The 21529-nt window shown below is 37.9% G+C and overlaps 2 protein-coding genes and 1 non-coding gene across 11 annotated transcripts in view; 1 reads left to right on the top strand and 2 right to left on the bottom strand.

The window, feature by feature from the left end:
* Window positions 1-2006: 2006 nt before the first annotated feature.
* On the bottom strand, window positions 2007-19220 carry ZCRB1 (zinc finger CCHC-type and RNA binding motif containing 1). Of its 2 annotated transcripts, XM_043886739.1 has the most exons (9): window positions 19079-19220; window positions 17432-17517; window positions 11853-11881; window positions 6467-6601; window positions 5623-5734; window positions 5198-5305; window positions 3672-3784; window positions 3506-3581; window positions 2007-2778 (listed from the first exon to the last, which is right to left on the bottom strand). In XM_043886739.1, the coding sequence occupies exons 2-9, from the start codon at window positions 17513-17515 to the stop codon at window positions 2647-2649; spliced, it is 789 nt and encodes a 262-aa protein (XP_043742674.1). In that variant the 5' UTR covers window positions 17516-17517; window positions 19079-19220; the 3' UTR covers window positions 2007-2646. The 2 variants fall into 2 exon arrangements, with proteins under 2 accessions (XP_043742674.1, XP_043742682.1); XM_043886747.1 differs by lacking the exon at window positions 6467-6601.
* On the bottom strand, window positions 6962-7173 carry LOC122686480. Its single transcript, XR_006338791.1, has one exon. It is a non-coding gene; the product is annotated as a small nucleolar RNA U3 (small nucleolar RNA).
* Window positions 19221-19269: 49 nt separating the features above from the next.
* The window catches only part of PPHLN1 (periphilin 1), a 145224-nt gene continuing 142964 nt past the window's right edge, over window positions 19270-21529 (top strand). For 3 of the 8 annotated variants that reach the window (XM_043886729.1, XM_043886709.1, XM_043886692.1), the window contains exon 1: window positions 19270-19389. The gene's annotated coding sequence lies outside the window, so the exon portion shown is untranslated. The remainder of the gene's footprint in view (window positions 19390-21529) is intronic. The other 5 variants (XM_043886731.1, XM_043886702.1, XM_043886675.1 and 2 more) reach the window with 3 other exon arrangements.

Here is a 21529-nt window from a genome sequence, read left to right as displayed (position 1 = left end):
CTTTGTTGAAGGTTTCTTTTTTTTTTAGAGCCCAAATTTCCAGTGTCTGTCTTTTTATCCCAGGAAGGAAGAACTCCCTTCCCTGCCCGGCAACCTCCAGCTTCAGCTCCCTGGGGAGTGTTCTGGACATTGACAGGTGAAGGAGACTACAGGTATCATGGTTCAGCATGACTGGGGAGTGGCAGGGAGGGTCTTGGTGGCCTAACTGTTCTTTACACAAAAACTTTAAGTTATGCTTGTCCATTTGTTTGTGGGATAAAATATACATAAAATTTACCATTTTAAATAGTTTTAAGTATACAATTCAGTGGCATTAAGTACATTCACAATGTTGTGAAACCATCACCTGTATCGATACCTAAAACTTTTTCATCATCCCCAACAAAAATTCTGTACCCATTACTCAGCAACACTCACTTCCCCCTTCCTCTCAGTCCCTGGTAACCTAGATTCTACTATCTCTATGAATCTACCTATTTCAGGTACTTCATATAGGCAGAATCATATAATATTTTTCCGTTGGTGTTGTTTGTATCTTTTTATTTTTCAAATTAACTCAGGTTAAGTAAGTGGTCCAAGGCCAAATGCTCCAAGCGGGAACAAGGCCACAGAAATCTAGGTCTGTCTGTCAAGAGATTATAGTCCTTACTGTGCCATTACTACCTTGTCTATACGTATCCATACACAGGAGGTATTTTGTACTTGCCATTAAATCCAGAATGTTTTTTCATCCCATTAGGAATTCTCTGAAACATTTTAATGCTTTCTGATAATCATTTTGTATATATGTTTTGAATTTTAAATAATACATACCTTTGTACATAAATATTTGTATTTCTGACTAGAACCCTAGGATAAAATGTGATGTTATTTTTGGTTCAAACAGTAGAACTTTAATAGTTGATACTTGTTAAATTACCCTTTAGAAATTAGCCAGTATATAAATATTCTTATGACATCTTCATCACCACTAACTTTTTTTTTAGTTAGGTAAAAACTAATGTTGTACTGTTGGTAATAGATGTTTTGATAAAATACTTTCATTTACTATTTAAATTTTCTATATATTGTTTCTGTCACTAGTCTAGCATTCAGTCGTTTTGTCTGGTTTCCTCACTAAGATCTAGAACATGTTTTGCTGGAGAGGCGTTAACACCTGCCTTTATAGTTTTCAAAGTGGAAATGTTTTTATTGCTTTTAGTAACTAAAAACTAATCAATAGATATTCTTTTTAAAAGCACTCAATGGTAGAGAAATATGGCTTCCCTGATGGCTCAGTTGGTGAAGAGTCTGCCTGCTATGTGGGAGACCTGGATTTGATCCCCGGGTTGAGAAGATGAAAATGGCAACCCACTCCAGGATTCTTACCTGGAGAACTCCATGGACGGAGTAGCCTGGTGGGCTACAGTCCATGGGGTCACAAAGAGTCGAACACGATTGAGTGACTAACTGCAATAGTAGAGAAATAGAGAAAATAGAAAATTAAAGGCTTCATTCATAATGCCATTCCCATATAACTACCTGCAAAGGGTATGGGAAGATTTAGTCATAAATACAAAGAAAGATAAAACATGAAAAAAATAAGACAGCTATTGACTCTAGGAAAAATGTAATCATAGTATATTCATTAGCTCTGAAGTGAACAGTATTTCAAGAAGATCGTAAGACAAAAGCAGTAAGATATGCATTTAACCAAAAATTTTAACAGTCATATTGTGAAAGTGGAGGAGGGCAGAGGGGAGTATAGATTGAAAAGTCCTCCTACATTCCTTTATGGATTAAGTGGCAGAAATATATATATTTTATTTAGCAAGATGTATGTACACGTGAAAAGAAATAAAGAAGCTGGCTGGCTGCTTCTGGGGAATGGAACTTGATGCCAAAGACAGGACAAATTACTGCTGTTTGGCTACAAGCTTCTGAGAGCTACTTTATATTTTATGGGTGACTGCAATGTATCCAGATAGGGATAAAGCTAAAAGAAGTAAGATAACAGAATACCTACATTTAAAAATAAAGGTCTCTTGAGAAAACTTTATTAACATGAGTAACAATAAATCACTCCAAACTTTCCACAGTCTTTATGAAGTTTTTGTTTTAAAGATGAAATTTATTTCAAAAGTTCTTATATAAACCAATCATGAATAAACTTTTACAATGAACTTCTCAAATCTTTTTACTATCTACCTTTCTGGCTCAGCTGGTAAAGAATACGCCTGCAATGCGGGAGACCTGGGTTCGATCCCTGGGTTTGGAAGATCCCTTGGAGAAGGGAAAAGCTACCCACTCCAGTATTTCTGGCCTGGAGAATTCCATGAGCTGTGTAGTCCACGGGGTCACAAAGAGTCGGACACCACTGAGCGACTTTCACTTTCTTCTTGGGATAGCATTGTTATGATAGTATTACATTTTCTTTTTTATTCAAATGAACTATTTTAAAGATTAATGATTATTAGCAAATCTTGATGCAAGATAAACATGATACTATAAAATTACCACTTCCTATCAACTATCTAAAGTAAAAAAGTATTTGGTACTAAGTGTTCTTATGTTCAAATTCTAAAAGTAATTTTTAATCCCAAGGGAACTTGGTACTCCAAGACTTAAAAAAAACTTTTTAATGATATTTACATAATATATATATTTTTAATCACTAAGTTCCTCCTCATCACTGAAGTATGTGCTTTTCTTTATCCTTGGGCGTCTTGAATCATCTGATGTTGAAGGACCTCCTGAACTGGGTTTCCATTTTTTCTGTTCTTCTTCAATTTTGGCTTGCTGTAAAGGTTATTTGGAAAACAAACAAAACAAAAATCAGGAATCTGCTTAATATTTAATAATATTAAAATAATATTATTTCTCCTACCCCCAAGTTTTCTCCCAGTCTTACCATGTTACTCAGAATTAATCTGGGCAATTTCTATTAACAGGCATATGAAATGAAGCTTACTTGCCATTGCTGTTGGATGTGGGTACATCACATAAAATACTGAACTAATTAACTAAAAGGAAAAATGAATTGATGTATGCATTTATAATTTATAAACTACATTAAAACAAAATAGTTATATAAAATCATGAAGTTATACATTTTCTTCAAAAAATATTTCATATACTTGTATTAGAACCTTTAATGATCAAAAATGATTTTGGTTTTGTTTTAAAATGAAGCTTCTTTTAAAACAATATCTTTGATTTAATAAAATCTTTTCTGTTGGGGGCTAAACTCATTTTAATCAAATAGTTCTATTCAGTTCTATACTGAAAACAGATTATGATAATAAAAGTGTTGTGGGGCCCTTAAAATCTATAAAGAACCAATAGGAACTTTTCCATCACACTATTCTAAAGATCTTAAAGAAAGAGCCTATCTCCTAAAGTTTAGGGGCAAAGGGGAAAGACAGAGGATGTCATGAGGAGATGATTAATAAAGCAAGCAAGGAATATAAAACTATTAACTCAAAGGAGCTATGGCAGGTGCCTTTGAAAAAGAACTACTGAATACCTGGAAAGCTATAGCCTGACTGAGGCTGTCAAGAGCAGGATCTTCCCCTTCATCTTCACTTTCTTCTACTTCTTCACTAAATTATTAAAAAAATCAAAATGCAGTCAATAGTAAAAAGACAGAAGTGAATACACTTAATGTATTTGGTGAGAGTGGATATACATACATTTCTTCTTCTGGCTCAGGAGTTTTCTTTTTTTTCTTTTTCTCTTTCTTCTTTGGAGGTTCACGTTCTCCAAGCATATTTTTAGGACAGGCATAACTTAAGTGTCCACTTTCCTTTTGTTTCCCGTTAAGAAGGAAAGGAAGAAATAGTGCATTTATGTTAGTAACACAAAATAAGAAAAGATATACATTATGTATTATTAACAGAAACTTGGTGGTTCCTTAGGATTAAAATATTTTAGAACTTAAGAAAGAAATTGTTGCACAGGGAATATACACAAAAAAATTAAAATCCATTACTTTAATGTTTAAATGGAAGAGATTATGATATTGTAACTCCCAATAAAGAAGTATTTAAATCTTTTTCCTAAGAGTAAAAGAAGTGTTCTTCCCTCAAACATTTTTAAATGTCAAGATTCAGGATATAAAAATTCAAAATTTAAATGGACCATCTACCTTAAATGTAAAAATTTTAAGTTAGTATGATAAAATGGGGACAAAACTACTCCTAACTTCAATGATGTTAACAATCTCTTTTAAAAACAAATGGAAAATTTAAAGTCTTCCTCACTTTTCCTCTCAACTAATTTCATTTTGTTTAGTTCATACCTAGACTACACTAGCATTGCCCACTTATGGTAGCCATTTGTTATAATTCTCTTGTGGTTATTGAGATTTATTTGAACTGATACACACTGGATTGTGAATCAGCTGTTTGAATTGATACACACTGGATTGTGAAGACAGCAGGAAAAAATAATATAAAATATTATACTTTTAAAAATATTAATTATATAATTCAAATGATAATATTTTGAATTAAATAAAATATATTTAACTTTTACCCTGTTTATTGTTTTTTTAATGTGGCTATTAGAACATTTAAAATTACATTTGTAGCTTGCATATATTTGTATTTGACAGTGCTGAACTAGCTATAACATTAAAATGAGACATAACATTGTCTGAGTTGTAAAAGAAGACAATGAATCTGTATATTAGCTTACCAAAATAACTTTAAGAAGATTTATGTGAGAATGAGGGTGTGGGGAGAGACTGAGCCAGGATTAAAACAGCAGAAGAGCAAATTAATCATGCTTTTCAAGTACATTTTATAAAGCATCAAACCAACTGTGTACTTTTTATACCTGGGGACATGGCTAAACCCAAAAGGTGTTATTATTAAGGCACTGCATTGTCAAACTACTATAGAAATGCAAAAACTTATGGATCACTAAAATCTTTCAGACAATAATGTAAGTAATTAGCCTTAACACTTTTTAATCTAACAACTTCCAAAGATTTAGAAACTGGAGAAAATACCACTCTAGATTACCCAACTCAGATGGTCTTTACATCATACTATATTTCAACTGAATTTACTTATATGAGTCTACATTCCCAAAGTGAAACTTTTATAACTCGATTTTAGCCATCCAGAAGTTCTGGAGAACACAAATAAAACATCGATGTGAAAAACACCTTCAAGTAAATAATGGAAAATTATATTGCTTTAGGTATACTCACCCCACATTCATAACACTTAGATTTATCAAAGTAGTTTCGTCTTCGGATGAACTCAGCTGCTCTTCCATTGTCAATAGCAATGCTTGCTTTTATCACTCTACCAAATAACTGGACCAGAGAAAAATGTAAATGCAGAAGGATGTTATCTCATTGAAACCTAAAACTACAGTTATTGGATTTCATTTCCTGAAGTTTTCAATTCTATTTTATTTTTTTATATTATTTTAGCAAATGCCCAGGTGGGCATGGCAAATTCTTTCCTGTAGAATAGATTTTTATTCCTTATATTCTACCAGTGTTTTGGGAACCCAGTACAGGACCTACTGATATTCATCAGACTCTATCATCCACTGCATCCCCACATTTTTAGCCTGGTTTGAACACAGACTTTTGATTAAAAACCTTCCTGGGAATGAATGGCTTACCTGTTTGTTGTTTATTGCCCTGGTACAGTTTTGTGCAGAGTCTTTATCCAAAAATAAAATAAATGCAACCCCTTTACTCCTCCTGGTATCTTTATCTTTCATTATAGTAACCCTTAAAGCATAAACAAATAGCCAGTTAAAAATGAGGCAGCAATAGATAAAACATACGAATAAATTCTTGAAATGAGAAACTGTGATACTAACACAAGTGAACACAGCTATGATTAGGAGTATCTGATAAATCAAACATTAATCGGAAGTTGCGAATGAAGTAAAGAGATTACAGAGACAATGGAATCTTGAAGCTTAAGCATAATTCCTCTTCTCTACTGACTCCCTCACTCTGCAGGAAAAAAACAAAACTGAGGTATTCTTTTCTGCACAAAAAGTAAAGTGATTTACTCAAAAATTTTTTCTGGTTTTAGAATAAAACTATATTCTTAATATTATTTAAAAGAATCTCCAGTTCTGTGCTTCTCAGCCATTCTACCCAAAGTATCTAAATGGTATGGATAGTGACAAGAGCTCAGAGCCTGCTCTTTCTCCTCGTCCTTCATCCATCCCTAGTCCTGTTGGCCCCTGCTCATCATATATCATTAAATACAGTTTAAGCAACAATATTCAACAGGGCCCTTTGGAGAAATGGCTGATTTGAAGGCTGGGAGAGGCTATGTACAAGATGAACTTGGAACATCTTGTTACGCCAGAAAGGAAGCACTTGAAAATAAAAGTGATGATGGGTCAAGGCACAAGAACAGAGAAGCCAGCTGAAGGGAGAGTCCCCTGGCCAAATCTAGGACAATCTGAGTACCAAAATAATTAAATACAGTAAGGAATTACACACCACCTAAGGAAGGGAGTTTTAAGTCCACGCTGATAATAAATAAATAAACGGGGAGAAAGCAGGGCTCCCGCTTCTAGCACAGTGCCAGGGGATGACTGCTGACTGCACGGAGGGCCAGCGCTAGAAAAGCACCACTTGAAACGATCACAGTGAAGACCGGGTCAGGCAAGAATCATCAACAAATGCTAGGTCTCAAATGAAATTTTTATATGAAACAAGATGTTTGCATTGTCTGAAGTGTCTCCCATTGATTGCTTATTAGTTGCAAAACGGAAAAATAATTATACAGCGGAGAAGTTCGTTAAACCTTGACTGAGTGATCAAAATTAGTATCACTGATGAGGTAGATGGATGCTGTTATGAATCCAGAGTGACACCTTCAGAGTACATCATCTATAGAGTATACCTGCCAAGACTACATAACCCCCATATAATCATGAGGCAACATCAAGAAAACACATGGGTTAGAGCTGTATTATTATTTTTTTTTTTTTTCACTCAGATGGTGTCCTCTCCCTCTTACTCTCCCAAAGGAAGAGAAGAACGATCATCAATGGCCAATAGCAGCTGCAAAAGCAACACCAAAGACCGGCTTCACGCTCAGGAGAGAACACTGCACCTCCTCCTCATGGTTTCAGGTGCTCTACACAATCAGAGAAACTTCTCTAGTAATAAACTATAGAAATGATCCCTGAAAGTATAGTCTTTAGAGCTGTATTATTTATAAATGTTTCAGACTAAAGGAGGCTAAAAAGATATGACAGTAAAAATCAACACCTAACTCTAGACTGGATTCTGCACTATAGGTGAAAAATTCTATGTGGGATATTATTAGGTCAATTGACAAAACTGGAACATGGACAATTGATTCAACAAAAGTACTGCATCAGGATAAATTTATGAGTTTGGTTAACTGTACTGCGGCTATATAATATATAACCCTAATGTATTTTTAGGAAATACACAATGAAGTACTATATCTAGGAGTAAAGGGTGATGATGTTTATAACACCCTAAAATGACTCACAAAAACAAACTGTGTTTGTGTGTATGTATACACATATACACATAAACACACACGCATATAGGCATATATACATGTGTGTTTGGTTGTGTCTGACGCTTTGTGACCCCATGGACTGTAGCATGCCAGGCTCCTCTCTCCATGGAATTTTGCAGGCAAGAATACTGGAGTGGGTTGTCATTTCCTATTTCAGGGGATCTTTCTGACCCAGGGATCAAACCCGAGTTCCTTGCATCTCCTGCACGGGTAGGTGGGTTCTTTACCACTGCTCCAACCTGGGAAGCCATACATATACACACACACATATATACACATATACACACACACATATATATACATATACACACACACATATATATACATATACACACACACATATATATATATACATGTACACACACTCATATACATACCCATACATGAACACACATTGGGGAGAGAATACAAATGATAAAATAAACGGGGTAAAATGTTAACAATAAGTGAATCTGGGTAAGGGATATTTTGGTGTTTTTTGTACTATTTTTGTAACTTATAAATTTGAGATTATTTCCAAATAGCAAAAAAGAGACAATATTTAAGACAAAGCTTAATAATTTTCTAAAAACTAAATTAACAGGAAAACAGACAAGAGGATATGAATGAATAAACAAACAGAAATTTTATTTAATATTACATTTCACATATTAAATTTTATTTTATTTAGGTTTGGGTTTTTAGGTACCTATAGTCTCTGGAATGAAATTGGTAAAAAGATACCTCTATATTAAGAAAAGCGATGTCTTATTTCATTAAAAAAATAACTTACAATAACTTAGGGAAAAATGGGCAACTAAAATGGTTTACTTTCTCAAAGGCAGCATGTGTTTATTCATTGGGTTTAGAAGGAAAGAAGTCAAGTATTCGACGAAGCTCAAGTTTAGACTAATTTTCTGCAAAGACACACCAGTTATTGAACATAACAAACTTTTTAACCCATTTTTAAAAAAAGTGTGAAGTAAGACGTTGCTTTAACTTTTAAAAAATTCATAATGTTTCTGGAGGTCAGTTAAAGTCATAAACTAATTTTTTGAAAGTACTATTTTGGAAGCGTTAGCTTTCTAAATCATCCTCTATTAATAATCTCTCTCCTCCATCCTCTCTTCTATTCCTACTGCTCTTTTTCTTGTCCATAGTGGCATTACTGTTTCCACTGTCTATTCTTACTGGTTCCCTTGATGTTAATTCCTGCTCCTATGCTAGTGGAAGAGTATTCTACTTAAGGAATAAATAAAATCACTTATTCCCGCGCTTAAATGTTTTTGCTTCTTCAAACTGCCTATTCTTTGGTCCAGCAACCAATAACCTTTATGACTACGGCTCCCACCTCCCTCATCTTTCACCGCTCCTCACCTGCCCACTGTAAGGCTGAGCCACAGGAAGGCACTCAGTGTTTACGGAGCATGGCCTGAACTTCCCCCTAAACTGGTGCCTCTGTTCACGTGGCTTCTACCCTCTTTAAATTCTCAATCTTTGCCCCTAAAATTTTACTAATTTGTCAGGGTTCAGAATGTATCAGTTCTTAAAATTCTTTAATTGCCTGTCTCTGCTGAAATCTGTATAAACACTGCCTCACCTTCCCTATTAAAAGAGTTTTTTCTTTTGCAGTAATGACAAGTCTTTATGTTTGGATACATGTGATGGATTTTTCACTTTATTAATTTGCCAGCTACCTCTTTAAGCTTTATCTATAAAATGCTCCTTTCAGCTCACCTATTTTGATTGAGAAACTAGCTTCTCAAAAGCATGTATCCATTTGTTTGTTCATGAGGCCACCCAGTCCTTCCATTAGCCTCAAGCACAAGTAGTAAGCACTGGCAGCAGGACAAGGTTTTTACCCTCAGGAAAAAACTGACAGCCTAGAGGTGGAGAGAGACCTATAAACCAACTAAAATACATTATTTTGACAGAATTACCTTCTATGATAACAGAAAAGTAATTATATCAAGGAATTGAAAGGACAAACCTAGGATTTATTCCCATGTCCCTGGCATGGGAGAAAAGGTAGATGGTAGCACCATTTCCTGATATAAGGTAGAGGATGTACTCATTTAAGCACATACAGTGAAGTAGACACTATTCTGGGAAACCTGGGTGTCATCTGTAACACCTCCTTCTCATTCACCCAACCATTATATACAAAATAAGTATATCACTAAGCATCACCCATTCTTCTGCCTAATGATCTCTCAAGTCTGACCAGTTTCTACCTCTGCACCTGTGTCCTTTTAGTCTAGATTTCTTCCCAGGGCTACTGTTATATCTTTTGACTGGTTTCCCTGCATCTGCTCATGTTCCCCTCCAATCCAGTCTGCACACTGAAGTTGGATTGAACAAGCTTCTAAAACTTCAAATCACGTCACTCCTCCAATTAAAATTATTTAAGAGACTCTTGGGGTTCTTCAAGGAACCTGCTTCCGGACCCAGCTTATGCTTTCTCCCTCTTGCTCGCTCATCTCAAGTCACACTGGCTGTTTCATGATCTCAGTTTATTTTTTCTTGCCAGAGGGTCTTTGAGGGCCTTTGCACAAGCATTCCCTCTACCTGAAATGTTCTTCTCATTCTTTTTACCTACTTATACTCAGCCTCTAGGTTTCAACTCAAAGGATACTGTTTGTAAAACTACTCTGATTCTCTAGACTAGATCATGTCTTCCCTGCTTATAGGTGCTTATAACTCTGTGTCTAGGACTTCCCTGGTGGCTCAGATGGTAAAGCATCTGTCTACAATGCAGGAGACCCAGATTCGATCCCTGAGTTGGGAAGATCCCCTGGAGAAGGAAATGGCAACCCATTCCAGTATTCATGCCTGGAAAATCCCATGGACCGAGGAGCCTGGTGGGCTACAGTCCATGGGGTCGCAAAAAGTCGTACACGACTGCATGACTTCACTAACTCTGTGTCTAACTTCATAGCATTCTCATGGCTAACAATTATGTATTGATATGGAAATTTATTCAGTGATTCTGACAGGGAAAAATCAAGAAAAGGTAATGGAAAGGTAAAGGAACAGGCTGGAATCAAGCCTTGTCTTCACTGCTAACTGGCAATATGATTTTAGGTTTACAGGCTTCAGTTTTGTCAATTGTAATATCAGGATAATAGCAGTGTTTACCTTAAAAGATAGTTGTGAGACTTTAATGAGATAATTTATGTAAAGATATTAGAACAATAAGGCTTCCCAGGTGGCACAGTGGTAAAAAATTCACCTGCCAATGCAGGAGATGTAGGAGACGTAGGTTCAATCCCTGGGTTGGCAAGATCCCTTGGAATGGGAAATGGCAACCCACTCCATTATATTTGCCTGGAAAATTCCATGGACAGAAGAGTCTGGCGGGTTAGTCCATGGGGTCGCAATAAGAGTCAGACATGATTGAGTGTATGCGCATGCGTGCGCACGCACACACACGCATGCACACACAGACACACACAATTAGAACAATGCCTAGCATGTGCTCATTGTTTCATATCATTATTATTAGTGTTCTGATTGATAATGATCACTGTTTGAAATTCTGAAGACCTCAAAACTGACCTAGTAATATTTCTGATGATTTTTTTTTTTTAACGGGGAAGTAATTTTAAAAGATGTTAACTTCAGGATGCAGATGAACTTCAACTGTTTAACATACATTTATCAAAAACTAAACAAAAACAAGCAGTCAAGATAAATATGCTCTAAATTCATGGCATTTTAAATATGACTTTAAATTTATGCTAAAACATATATTAGTTATAAGATAGATTAACACTATCTTGTTTTTACTTTATACTCTCATTAACCCTGCCTAGTTCAAGAGTCAGTGGTGTTTGTTTTTACATTGTTTGACAAATAATAATCCACTTATAGTATACTTGCTAACATACCTTCTACTACCTGATATTTATATTTAATCTGAGCTTTTATGTCTTATATTGGATAACAGAATCAGTTTTAGTTCTTAATAATATGGTATAAAATTACATTAATAATAATAACATAAATAATAATAACTAATAACTAAATAATAACATAAAGGACTACCATGAAATCATTAACTACAGGCATGTATCTATATAGTACATGGAAAGCTATTTACAATATGTCAAGTTAAAAAAAGGAAACAAAGTTGCATGCATAGAATTGAGTCTTTTAAAATTTGTCTATAGATATTTATATATATTAAAAAATTAAATACACATAAAATGTTAACAGTAGTATTTTTATTCTTTTTTATATCAAATATGTTTTATAAAAATATAGTAAATCTACTTTCATTAAGAAAATAATGGAGAAGAAAATTAAGATAGACTTAAATGAAGTTTTAGAATCTTATATACTTACTTTACAACTTTGCCATACTTGGAAAATATCTGAAACAAAAGACCACATAATGATTTGCAATTTGATTTAAAATCATAAAAAACACATTAAGTTTTCAGGCTGTATATACTGACCACATCCTTTATTGTAGTTTACGAAAACCTTTAGCCTCTAGTAAGTAAGGCAGGCCGTAGAAGATATATTTTTTAGTACTCGAATAATACTCTTTTTGTCTATTGGCATCACAGGTATTTAGTTACCTTAATTCTTAAATTTCTGACCAAACAGTATAAGGGAAAAAAAACCAACACTCTTCCTGTGTGGTAGGTTGAAGGCACACACCGCACAGCTACAGTTCCTACGGTGTATCCCTGACAACTGTCAGCCCCTCCACAGCTCCAGAGAAACCCTGGGCTTTCATGACCAATGTTGTAGAATAGCACTGTTCCCAACTTACCCCGCCACCCCATCAAGCAATCACTATGTCAGAAGACAGATCCTTCCTTAGACTGCTTATAAAATAAAAAGTTTCTATATTGAAAAAATCGATTCCCATCAGCCTACTTCTTCTGCCCACCCTAATATATTGGTGGCACTTTACCGTTGGCCCTTCCTTCCCTTTTACATCTATCTCTTCACTCTAGGCAATCTCATCTATTTCTACTGCTTCAGCCAGTACCCATATACTGATAGCTCCTGTTTATTATATAACACTTTGTAGAAGAGTCTTTTATGATACATTAATATCTGTAAGAAATAACAATAATAAATATTTGAGTTCTATAATTAACTTGTGTAACCCTGGGCCTTCCCGAGCGGCTCAGGTGAAGAAGCTGCTTGCAATACAGGAGACCCAGGTTTGATCTCTGGGTCTGGAAGATCCCCTGAAGAAAGGAATGGCTGGCTACCTATTCTAGTATTCTTGCCTGCCTGGAGAATTCCATGGACAAAGGAACCCAGTGGGCTATAGTCCATGGGTTGCAAAGAGTTGGACAAGACTGAGTGACTAAAACTTTCACTTCAACCCTGGAACACAGTATAACTAGATTGCAGTGTTAGTAATACTGGAGATCAATAAAGAGTTTTCTTTTTTTTGGTTTGCTTTTCATTTCTTTCTTTAAAAAACTACTTTATTAAAGGATAGCTGATTTACAATGTTGTGTTAAGTTTCTGGTGTGCAGCAAAGTGATGTGTGTGTGTATATATATACATACATATATACGTATGTATGCATACACACACACATTCTTCTCCATTTAGGTCTATTACAGGATATTGAATATAGTTTCCTGTGCTGTACAGTTAAGACCTTGTTGTTTATCCATTCTATACATAGTGGTTTGTATCTGCTAGTCTCAAATTACCAATCAATCCCTTCTTCCCTTTGGCAACCATTAAGTTTGTTCTCTATGTCTGTGAGTCTGCTTTTGTTTTGTAGGTCAAGTTCATTTGTGTCATATTTAGATTCTAAATGTAAGTGAAATTTTATGGTATATGTCTTTCTCTTCCTGATTTACTTCACTTAGTAGCATCTCTAGGGTCATCCATGTTGCTGCAAATGGCACTGTTTTATTCTTTTCATGGTTGAGTAGTATTCCACACACACACACCTCACATCTTCATCTATTTATCTGTTGATAGACATGTAGATTGTTTCCATGTCTTGGCTATAGGTAATAGTACTGCTATGAACATAGAGGTGCATGTATTTTTTCAAACTATAGTCTTGTCTGGATATATACCCAGGACTGGGATTGTGGGATCCCTATGGTAACTCTTATTTTCAGTTTTTTGAAAGTGAAAGTGAAGTCGCTCAGTCGCATCCAACTCTTTGAGACCCCGTGGACTGTAGCCCGCCAGGCTCCTCCGTCCATGGGATTCTCCAGGCAAGAATACTGGAGTGGGTTGCCATTTTCTTCTCCAAGAGTTCTTCTTGACCCAGGGATCGAACCCAGGTCTCCCGCATTGCAGGCAGACGCTTTAACCTCTGAGCCAGCAGGGAAGCCCAATAATATACTATAGTCAACTGCCCCAGGCACCGCTGGGATATGTCCATATTGTTTTCCATAGTAGCTACACCAATTTACATTCCCACCAATGATGTAGGAGGGTTCCTTTTGTTCTACACTCTCTCTAGCATTTACTGTTTGTAGACTTTTTCAGTTCAGTTCAGTCGCTCAGTTGTGTCCGACTATTTGTGACCTCATGAATCGCAGCACACCAGGCCTCCCTGTCCATCACCAACTCCCGGAGTTTACTCAAACTCATGTCCATCGAGTTGGTGATGTCATCCAGCCATCTCATCCTCTGTCGACCCCGTCTCCTCCTGCCCCCAATCCCTCCCAGCAGCAGGGTCTTTTCCAGTGAGTCAACTCTTTGCATGAGGTGGCCAAAGTATTGGAGTTTCAGCTTCAGCATCAGTCCTTCCAATGAACACCCAGGACTGATCTCCTTTGGGATGGACTGGTTGGATCTCCTTGCAGTCCAAGGGACTCTCAAGAGTCTTCTCCAACACCACAGTAGACTTTTTAATGATGGTCATTCTGACTGGTGTGAGGTGGTATTTCATGTAGTTATTTTCATTTCTCTAATAATCATCAATGTTTAGATCTTTTCATTCATGTGCCTATTGGCCACCTGTATGAAGGACCGTTTTCTATATAATATTTTCTAATGGCATCTCACTTCACTCAGAGTCCTTATCATTATTCATTATCTTACCATTATGCAAGTCCTATAAGGTACTGTAAGTCCTATAAGTCCTGAATGTGCTTGCCTCTGACTGCCCTCTTCTCTCCACTTTATTTACTGTCTGACTGAAATTCTTGTCCTCCTGAGACATCTGCACAGCTGCCTCTTATTTCCTTCATGTCTTAATCAGAAGTCACCTTCCTAAAGTAAAATTTCACCCCTAAACTAACATTTAGTAACCCTTTCCTGCTTTATTTTTCCCCTTAGCACCTAACACCTTAGCATTAATTTAGTTATCTATTTTTGACAAATATCATTTGAATTTTTTATATTTCAAATTGTTTCTCTATCTTGCTGTACTTTGAGTGCCAGAAGAGATTTTCATCTTTTTGTTCACTCATGTGTTCCTAGTACCTGGAACAATGTTCTGTGGCACACAGTAAGTATTCAATAAAGAGAGAGATGTCTCTATTTGATACAAGGAAGGAAACTAAAGTTTGTTTTCTCTGTTCTTCCAGACTCAAGCTGTCTTAATTAACTAATCAAGTACTATGTATCAAATCTTTCACTTTCATCAAGAGGCTCTTTAGTTCTTCACTTTCTGCCATAAGGGTGGTGTCATCTGCATATCTGAGGTTACTGATATTTCTCCCAACAATCTTGATTCCAGCTTGTGCTTCATCTAGCCTAGTGTTTCTCATGATGTACTCTGCACATAAGTTAAACAAGCAGGGTGACAATATACAGCCTTGACGTATTCCTTTTCCTATTTGGAATCAGTCTGTTGTCCCATGTCCAGTTTTAACTGTTGCTTCCTGATCTGCATATGGATTTCTCAAGAGGCAGGTCAGGTGGTCTGGCATTCCCATCTCTTTCAGAATTTTCCACACTTTATTGTGATCCACACAGTCAAAACGCTTTGCCATAGTCAATAAAGCAGAAATAGGCGTGTTTCTGGAATTCTCTTGCTTTTTCGATGATCCAGCGGATGTTGGCAATTTGATCTCTGGCTCTTCTGCCTTTTCTAAAACCAGCTTGAACATCTGGAAGTTCACGGTTCACTTATTACTGAAGCCTGGCTTGGAGAATTTTGAGCATTACTTTACTAGTTTATGAGATGAGTGCAATTGTGCAGTAGTTTGAGCATTCTTTGGCATTGTCTTTCTTTGGGACTGGAATGAAAACTGACCTTTTCCAGTCCTGTGGCCACTGCTGAGTTTTCCAGATTTGTTGGCATATTGAGTGAAGCTCTTACACAGCATCATCTTTTAGGATTTTAAAGAGCTCAACTGGAATTCCATCACGTCCACTAGCTTAGTCCATAGTGATGCTTCTTAAGGTCCACTTGACTTCGGACTCCAGGATGTCTGGCTCTAGCTGAGTGATCACACCATCGTGATTATCTGGGTCATGAAGATCTTTTTTGTACAGCTCTTCTGTGTATTCTTGCCACCTCTTCTTAATATCTTCTGCTTCTGTTAGGTCCATACCATTTCTGTCCTTTACTGAGCCCAACTTTGCATTAAATGTTCCCTTGGTATCTCTAATTTTCTTGAAGAGATCTTTAGTCTTTCCCATTCTATTGTTTTCCTCTATTTCTTGATGAAAGTGAAGAGGAGAGTGAAAAAGTTGGCTTAAAGTTCAACATTCAGAAAACTAAGATCATGGCATCCAGTCCAGTCCCATCACTTCAAGGCAAATAGATGAGGAAACAGTGGAAACAGTGGCAGACTTAAGATAGCATATTAAAAAGCAGAGACACTACTTTGTCAACAAGGGTCCGTCTAGTCAAGGTTATGGTTTTTCCAGTAGTCATGTATGGATGTAAGAGTTGGACTATAAAGAAAGCTGAGCACTGAAGAATTGATGCTTTTGAACTGTGGTGTTGGAGAAGACTCTTGAGAGTCCCTTGGACTGCAAGGAGATCCAACCAGTCCATCCTAAAGTAGATCAGTTCTGAATATTCATTGGAAGGACTAATGCTGAAGCTCCAATACTTTGGCCACCTGATTCAAAGAACTGACTCATTTGAAAAGACTCTGATGCTAGGAAAGACTGAAGGTGGGAGAAGGGGACGACAGAGAATGAGATGGTTGGATGGCTACACTGACTGAACGGATGTGAGTTTGAGTAAACTCCAGGTGTTGGTGATGAATAGGGAGGCCTGGTGTGCTGCAGTCCATGGGGTCGCAAAGAATCAGACACAACTGAGCAACTGAACTGAACTGATGTATCACCTATGCAGCATCTCTCTACTGTAGTTAACATCTACCCTAAGTAGCAGAGAAAAGAGGGCACACTTGGAAGATAGGACTCATGTCATCCCTGGAAATCCCTCTCAACCATCAATCTGCAGAATAGACAAAGCAGGAAATTTTGTTCTCTGTAAGTTAAGGAGGATAAAGAATATGTTGGAAAAGATTTCTTTTTCTCTTTTCATCACCCTATTGTGAATTGAAAACAAACTTTATTAAACTGTTAAGTTCTTGCTACATATTAAATTAAGATATACTTTCAGAATTGGAGGGTTAGGAAAAGGATCTGTTTTGCTTCCATCAGCTCTTTCTTCCAAAACCTCCACCCTACTACCAGCTTCAAAAGTCAAGTAAGCAAGCAGGAAAAATCAGCTTCATTATGCTAGTAGTGTCTTTTGTGCTTTTTAAAACAAAACCAAAAAAAGAAAACAACAAACTTGTTATTCTCTATAAAGCACTGGAGATTTTCTTTGGAAATAACAAGTGTCTAATTTTTTTCACTTATGTTTGCAATAGAGGTCTTTGGTATTAATCATTAAAAGTACATTTTAATGTATTTAGTAAGAATACTGTCTAAGAGAACTGCTTGCTTAAGCCATATTTGTATCTCTAATACAGAATTCAGTAGATAATAGTACTAATATAGCAACTTACCCGATATAAGTCATTGTTGGTCAGGGAAAAGGGCAGATTGGATACATACACTGTGCTTTTACTTGGGGCCAATCCACCACTCATTTCTAAAAAACAAACAAAGAAACAAACTAACCCAGAAGCAATCTAAAACAGGTATTCTCCCTTCCAAATAAAGCCAATAGTATAGGCAAACGACAAATTTACACAATTTTTCTTACTTCTTAGTAATAGTCAGTGATAGCTTATGGTGAACGATGTCAGATTCATGATCTCCAAAGATTTAGCTTCGGGATCAGGGACAAGGGTTGATCACTTAGAGCCTTTGTGTCACAGAAGTTTTATTACAGTGGAAAAAGTACAGAGAAAGCTTCTGACATAGACATCAGATGGGGGAAGAAGAATGCTCCCCTTGCTAGTTTTATTAAAGCCTCATATACTTTTACCAGACCCACTTCCACAACCTGTCTTAAGATGACAAGATTAGTCAGAAGGTTCTTGTTAAGGAGAAACATGTCCTCGAGCAAGATACATTGTTGTTACATAATCATTAGTACAGAGTTTAAGGAAAAGCATACAAATGAATTGTTTTGTTGTGTAAGCATTAGCTTTGGGCTTAAAACAAGTTAAAGACCGTTGTCATAAAAACTCAGAGTTTAAGGAAAAAAAGTTTTATATGACTAAGACAAAGCAATGTAGAAAAAAGACTTTGTCCTTTTCTCCTCTTCAAGAGCCCTGAGACTCCTTAACCTACCTAAGAATTGGCTCAGGAACAATGACTCTGGCTGGGTGAATTAAGGAATTGCTTTGCTCCAGACACCACTTAAAAGATTCTTTACACTAACCCTTTCAGTGATGGCATATGGTGTGAATGAAGAGGTGAGTTTCAAACAAATGAGATAAAAACTCTGAGGCTCTTCTTAATCTCTCATCAGGCTAAGAGCAAGACAGTGCTTTCAGATACACCTAATACCTTGCCCAGCCACGTGAGAAAAAGCCTGGGAGGGCAGGAAGAACCTTAGCCACTGATTTTCACTGATTTGGCTGGGTGCCTTTTTGATTGTCTTAATATTTTTCTCTGGAGCAGTGCTAAGAAGAAATTTTACCCTTACATTATGATGTAATTAAAGTTCTCTCAAATCACTAATTTCGCATATTATCGCTAAATTATGAAATGATACATTTTATCATTTGAATAATTTTCAGTGTCCTGAAGGGTACTGGCCTGTACATGTATTTTTAAGTTTACAAGTAATACCTGTAACTCATTTTCATATCGTATATTGCAAAGACAGCAAGTCACCTGTGAGAATTATACCAGATTCAACCAAGTTTATATTTTCGATTTAAAAAGCGTGTGTGGTGTGTACTAAAGATCACAAATTGCAAAATAATGATTCTAAGGCATCCTTATTCGCGATGCGATAGGAAAATCGCTTGATGATTGGAATGTTCTGGGGGACAACTTCAGGAACCTAGCACGATAGGTCGCTTTTTCAAAGCTTCCAACTGAAACCTTTCACACGTTAGCCGTTCTGCTGAGAACGGTGAGGGCAGGTAAAGGTCCTGAGATAAAAAGGGTGGCAGAAGAAAGGGGCAAACGTTTCCGGAACCTTGTTCTGGAAAGCAGCCCGCAAGGAGCAAGGCCGCAACGGGAGAGGCGTTTACCTTCAAGTGGGGCGGGCCCGGGGGATAGGGCCAGAAGAGCGCGAGCCCTCAGCTCACTTGGGGCTCAACCCCGACCGTTCGTCGCTCCTTGCAGCTGCCTCGGCATCACGGGTCCCGGGAAGGGTCAGGCGCAAGAGACGAGAAAGTAGATACCGTGCCTCCTCCCGGCTTTCCTTTGACCCAAACCCCGGAGGTGGGCTCAGGGGCGGGCGCTTTTGCTGACGTCTTAGTGTGCGCCGGAAGTGCCTTCCCAGGAGCGCGGCGACGAGCGGACGACTACATTTACGGGATCTCCAGGCGGCCCAGAGTCGGTGAGCGCTTTTTACCTTTACGAGAGGTGGATGGGGACGGGCACGCGGGCTCCTGCACCCGGGAACGGGGAGCGAGCGGGCGGGCGGGCGTTTCCGCGGTGGGACCTGGAGTCTCCCGCTGAATTTGAACTGTGCAGGGATTCTGCTCCTGCGGTTGAGGGGGAGAGACGCAGCGGAGTTTGGCATAAAGGAAAGTGTTGAGTCTGTGGTATAATAGGTTCGCTTCTTTTTAGCACCATAATAGGCAAAAAGAGGGCTGAACTAGGTGGCATCGGTGACCCGAGGTCAGTAAGTCGATAAATTTACAGAATGTGTTCGACGTGCCCAGTTCGGTCATAGGCACTTCGGGAGTTACAAAAAAGTGTAAAGCAGCCTTTTTCTGGAGGATCCCTCAGTCTCGTTGGGGAGGCAAGGTCAACTTGGGGACACTCGAATTCACACAAAGACTCATCCTGGGTATTGGTATGGACAACTGTAAAACTTCCTGGCACCTTTTTTCTCCCTATAAATCTGTAATGGGCAAACACTTTTTTTCTCTAAGTGGCAGTAAACCAGGCCCATCATTCCTACAGAAACACCAGAAAATAATGCAGGGTAGTTTATACTTAACTTCTACCCACCAGCACACGCTTCTACCCACAACCACTCCCTGGGAGCTTGCGTGCCAGCAGCCTGGAACTCAGAGCCTCTCGTGGAGCCTGGACGATCAATCCAGACCGAAGCTGATGTCTTCTAGAGAGACGGAAGTGCAATCCAGCCAGGGCGCAGCAGAATTTTGAGAGGCCGGAAGGCCTCCGCGTCCGCCAGCGGACCGCTGGGACTAATTCTTTTGGCAAACTTGTGACCAGCCAAAACTGCCATGCTTCACATTCCTGTTATCCTTGGTTACCGCCCTAGATGTAAGCCCTTTGGTCTTCTATTCTACACCCTCATACCCCTGCTGCGCTATGCTCGCTCCCTCTCCCTTTATTTAGGCTATCACTGCTTCTCCCTCCTTTTCTTCCCACATTTCACCCCTCAACACAGGAACTGTGCTCTCTGAAAACTTTCTTGTCTGCTTCAAGCATATTCAACCTCTTTATGGAAATTTTCTTACATCTCCTGACACTAATACTTGTTTTTTCCCTCCAGTCCTGTCAGTTGAGCCCTTTCTCTGACCCCTGCATTTATGGGTGGATCATGGCTCCTGCTTCCCTGGCTTAGGCGGTAAAAAATCTTGCCTGCAATGTGGGAGAACCGGGTTTGATCCCTGGGTTGGGAAGATACACTGGAGAAGGAAATGGCAATTCACTCCAGTATTCTTGCCTGGAAAATCCCATGGACAGAGGAGCCTGGAGGGCTGCAGTCCATGGGGTCACAAACAGTCGGACACGACTGAGCAATTAACACTTTCTTTCATGGCTCTAGACATATTCAACTTACTTCAATTTCTAATGCTTTTTTCTTCTGTCAATGTCTTTGCAAAGTTCTTTTTTCTCTGGGACATTTGATTTTCCTTATCCCACGCCTACCCCTTTCTGGTTGATTCCTACATCTGCTAAAAATCTCAGTTTTAGTCAGTTTCTCTGCATGGTATTCCTCATCTCCTATAGACAGAGTTAAGTACCCTTGCCATGAGCGAAGTGCTCTCTACTTGGCTTTTAGTAGCATTTATCAGATGTATCCTGATTGCTTATCTCTTTGTCTTTGCTACTAAGGTAGGCTTTTGAGGAGGAACTGTGTTTGTCTTGTTTACTTCCATAACTCCAGTGCCTAATAGGCAGTCAAAAATTTCTTGAGTCATTGCAGTTGCTGCAGATACAGTCTCAGAATTCAGGTAGTTGATGTCATCTTCTGATTTTAAAATGTAAAAAATCTTTCAAAAGGCATCAGCTGCTACTCGGCTACAGCTGCTTTGGCTATGTGACTGTGTGCTCCCATGGTGCCAGAACATCCAGTTCTTTTCAAGGAAAGTTGGAGAGACGTTTTCTTAAGACGCTATCTCCTACTTTGTAAATGTGGTCAATGGGGTAATGTTTTATTAAGAAAAAAGAAACCTGGGCCAAACAAGTCACATGTGGCTTCTTAGTCATTGGTTTGGAATCTGTTTTAAGTGTTGTACGGTTCAGAAGTGGGCTTTCTGGAGAATAATAGATTTTGA

This window comes from Cervus elaphus, chromosome 3 (genome assembly GCF_910594005.1).
Source record: "Cervus elaphus chromosome 3, mCerEla1.1, whole genome shotgun sequence".
Taxonomy (NCBI): Eukaryota; Metazoa; Chordata; class Mammalia; order Artiodactyla; family Cervidae; genus Cervus; species Cervus elaphus.
Note: the sequence above shows the minus strand (reverse complement) of the source record. Positions and strands in the feature narration are given on the sequence as shown.

Coding starts and splice junctions, on each gene's coding strand:
- ZCRB1 (XM_043886739.1), bottom strand. CDS start 17,515: ATGAGTGGTGGATTGGCCCCAAGTAAAAGCACAGTGTATGTATCCAAT. Junction 5,735..6,466: donor AAAACTCCCTTCCTTAGGTG/GTGTGTAATTCC, acceptor TTATGCTTTAAG/GGTTACTATAATGAAAGATA. Junction 2,779..3,505: donor GTCAGGCTATAGCTTTCCAG/GTATTCAGTAGT, acceptor TAACCTTTACAG/CAAGCCAAAATTGAAGAAGA.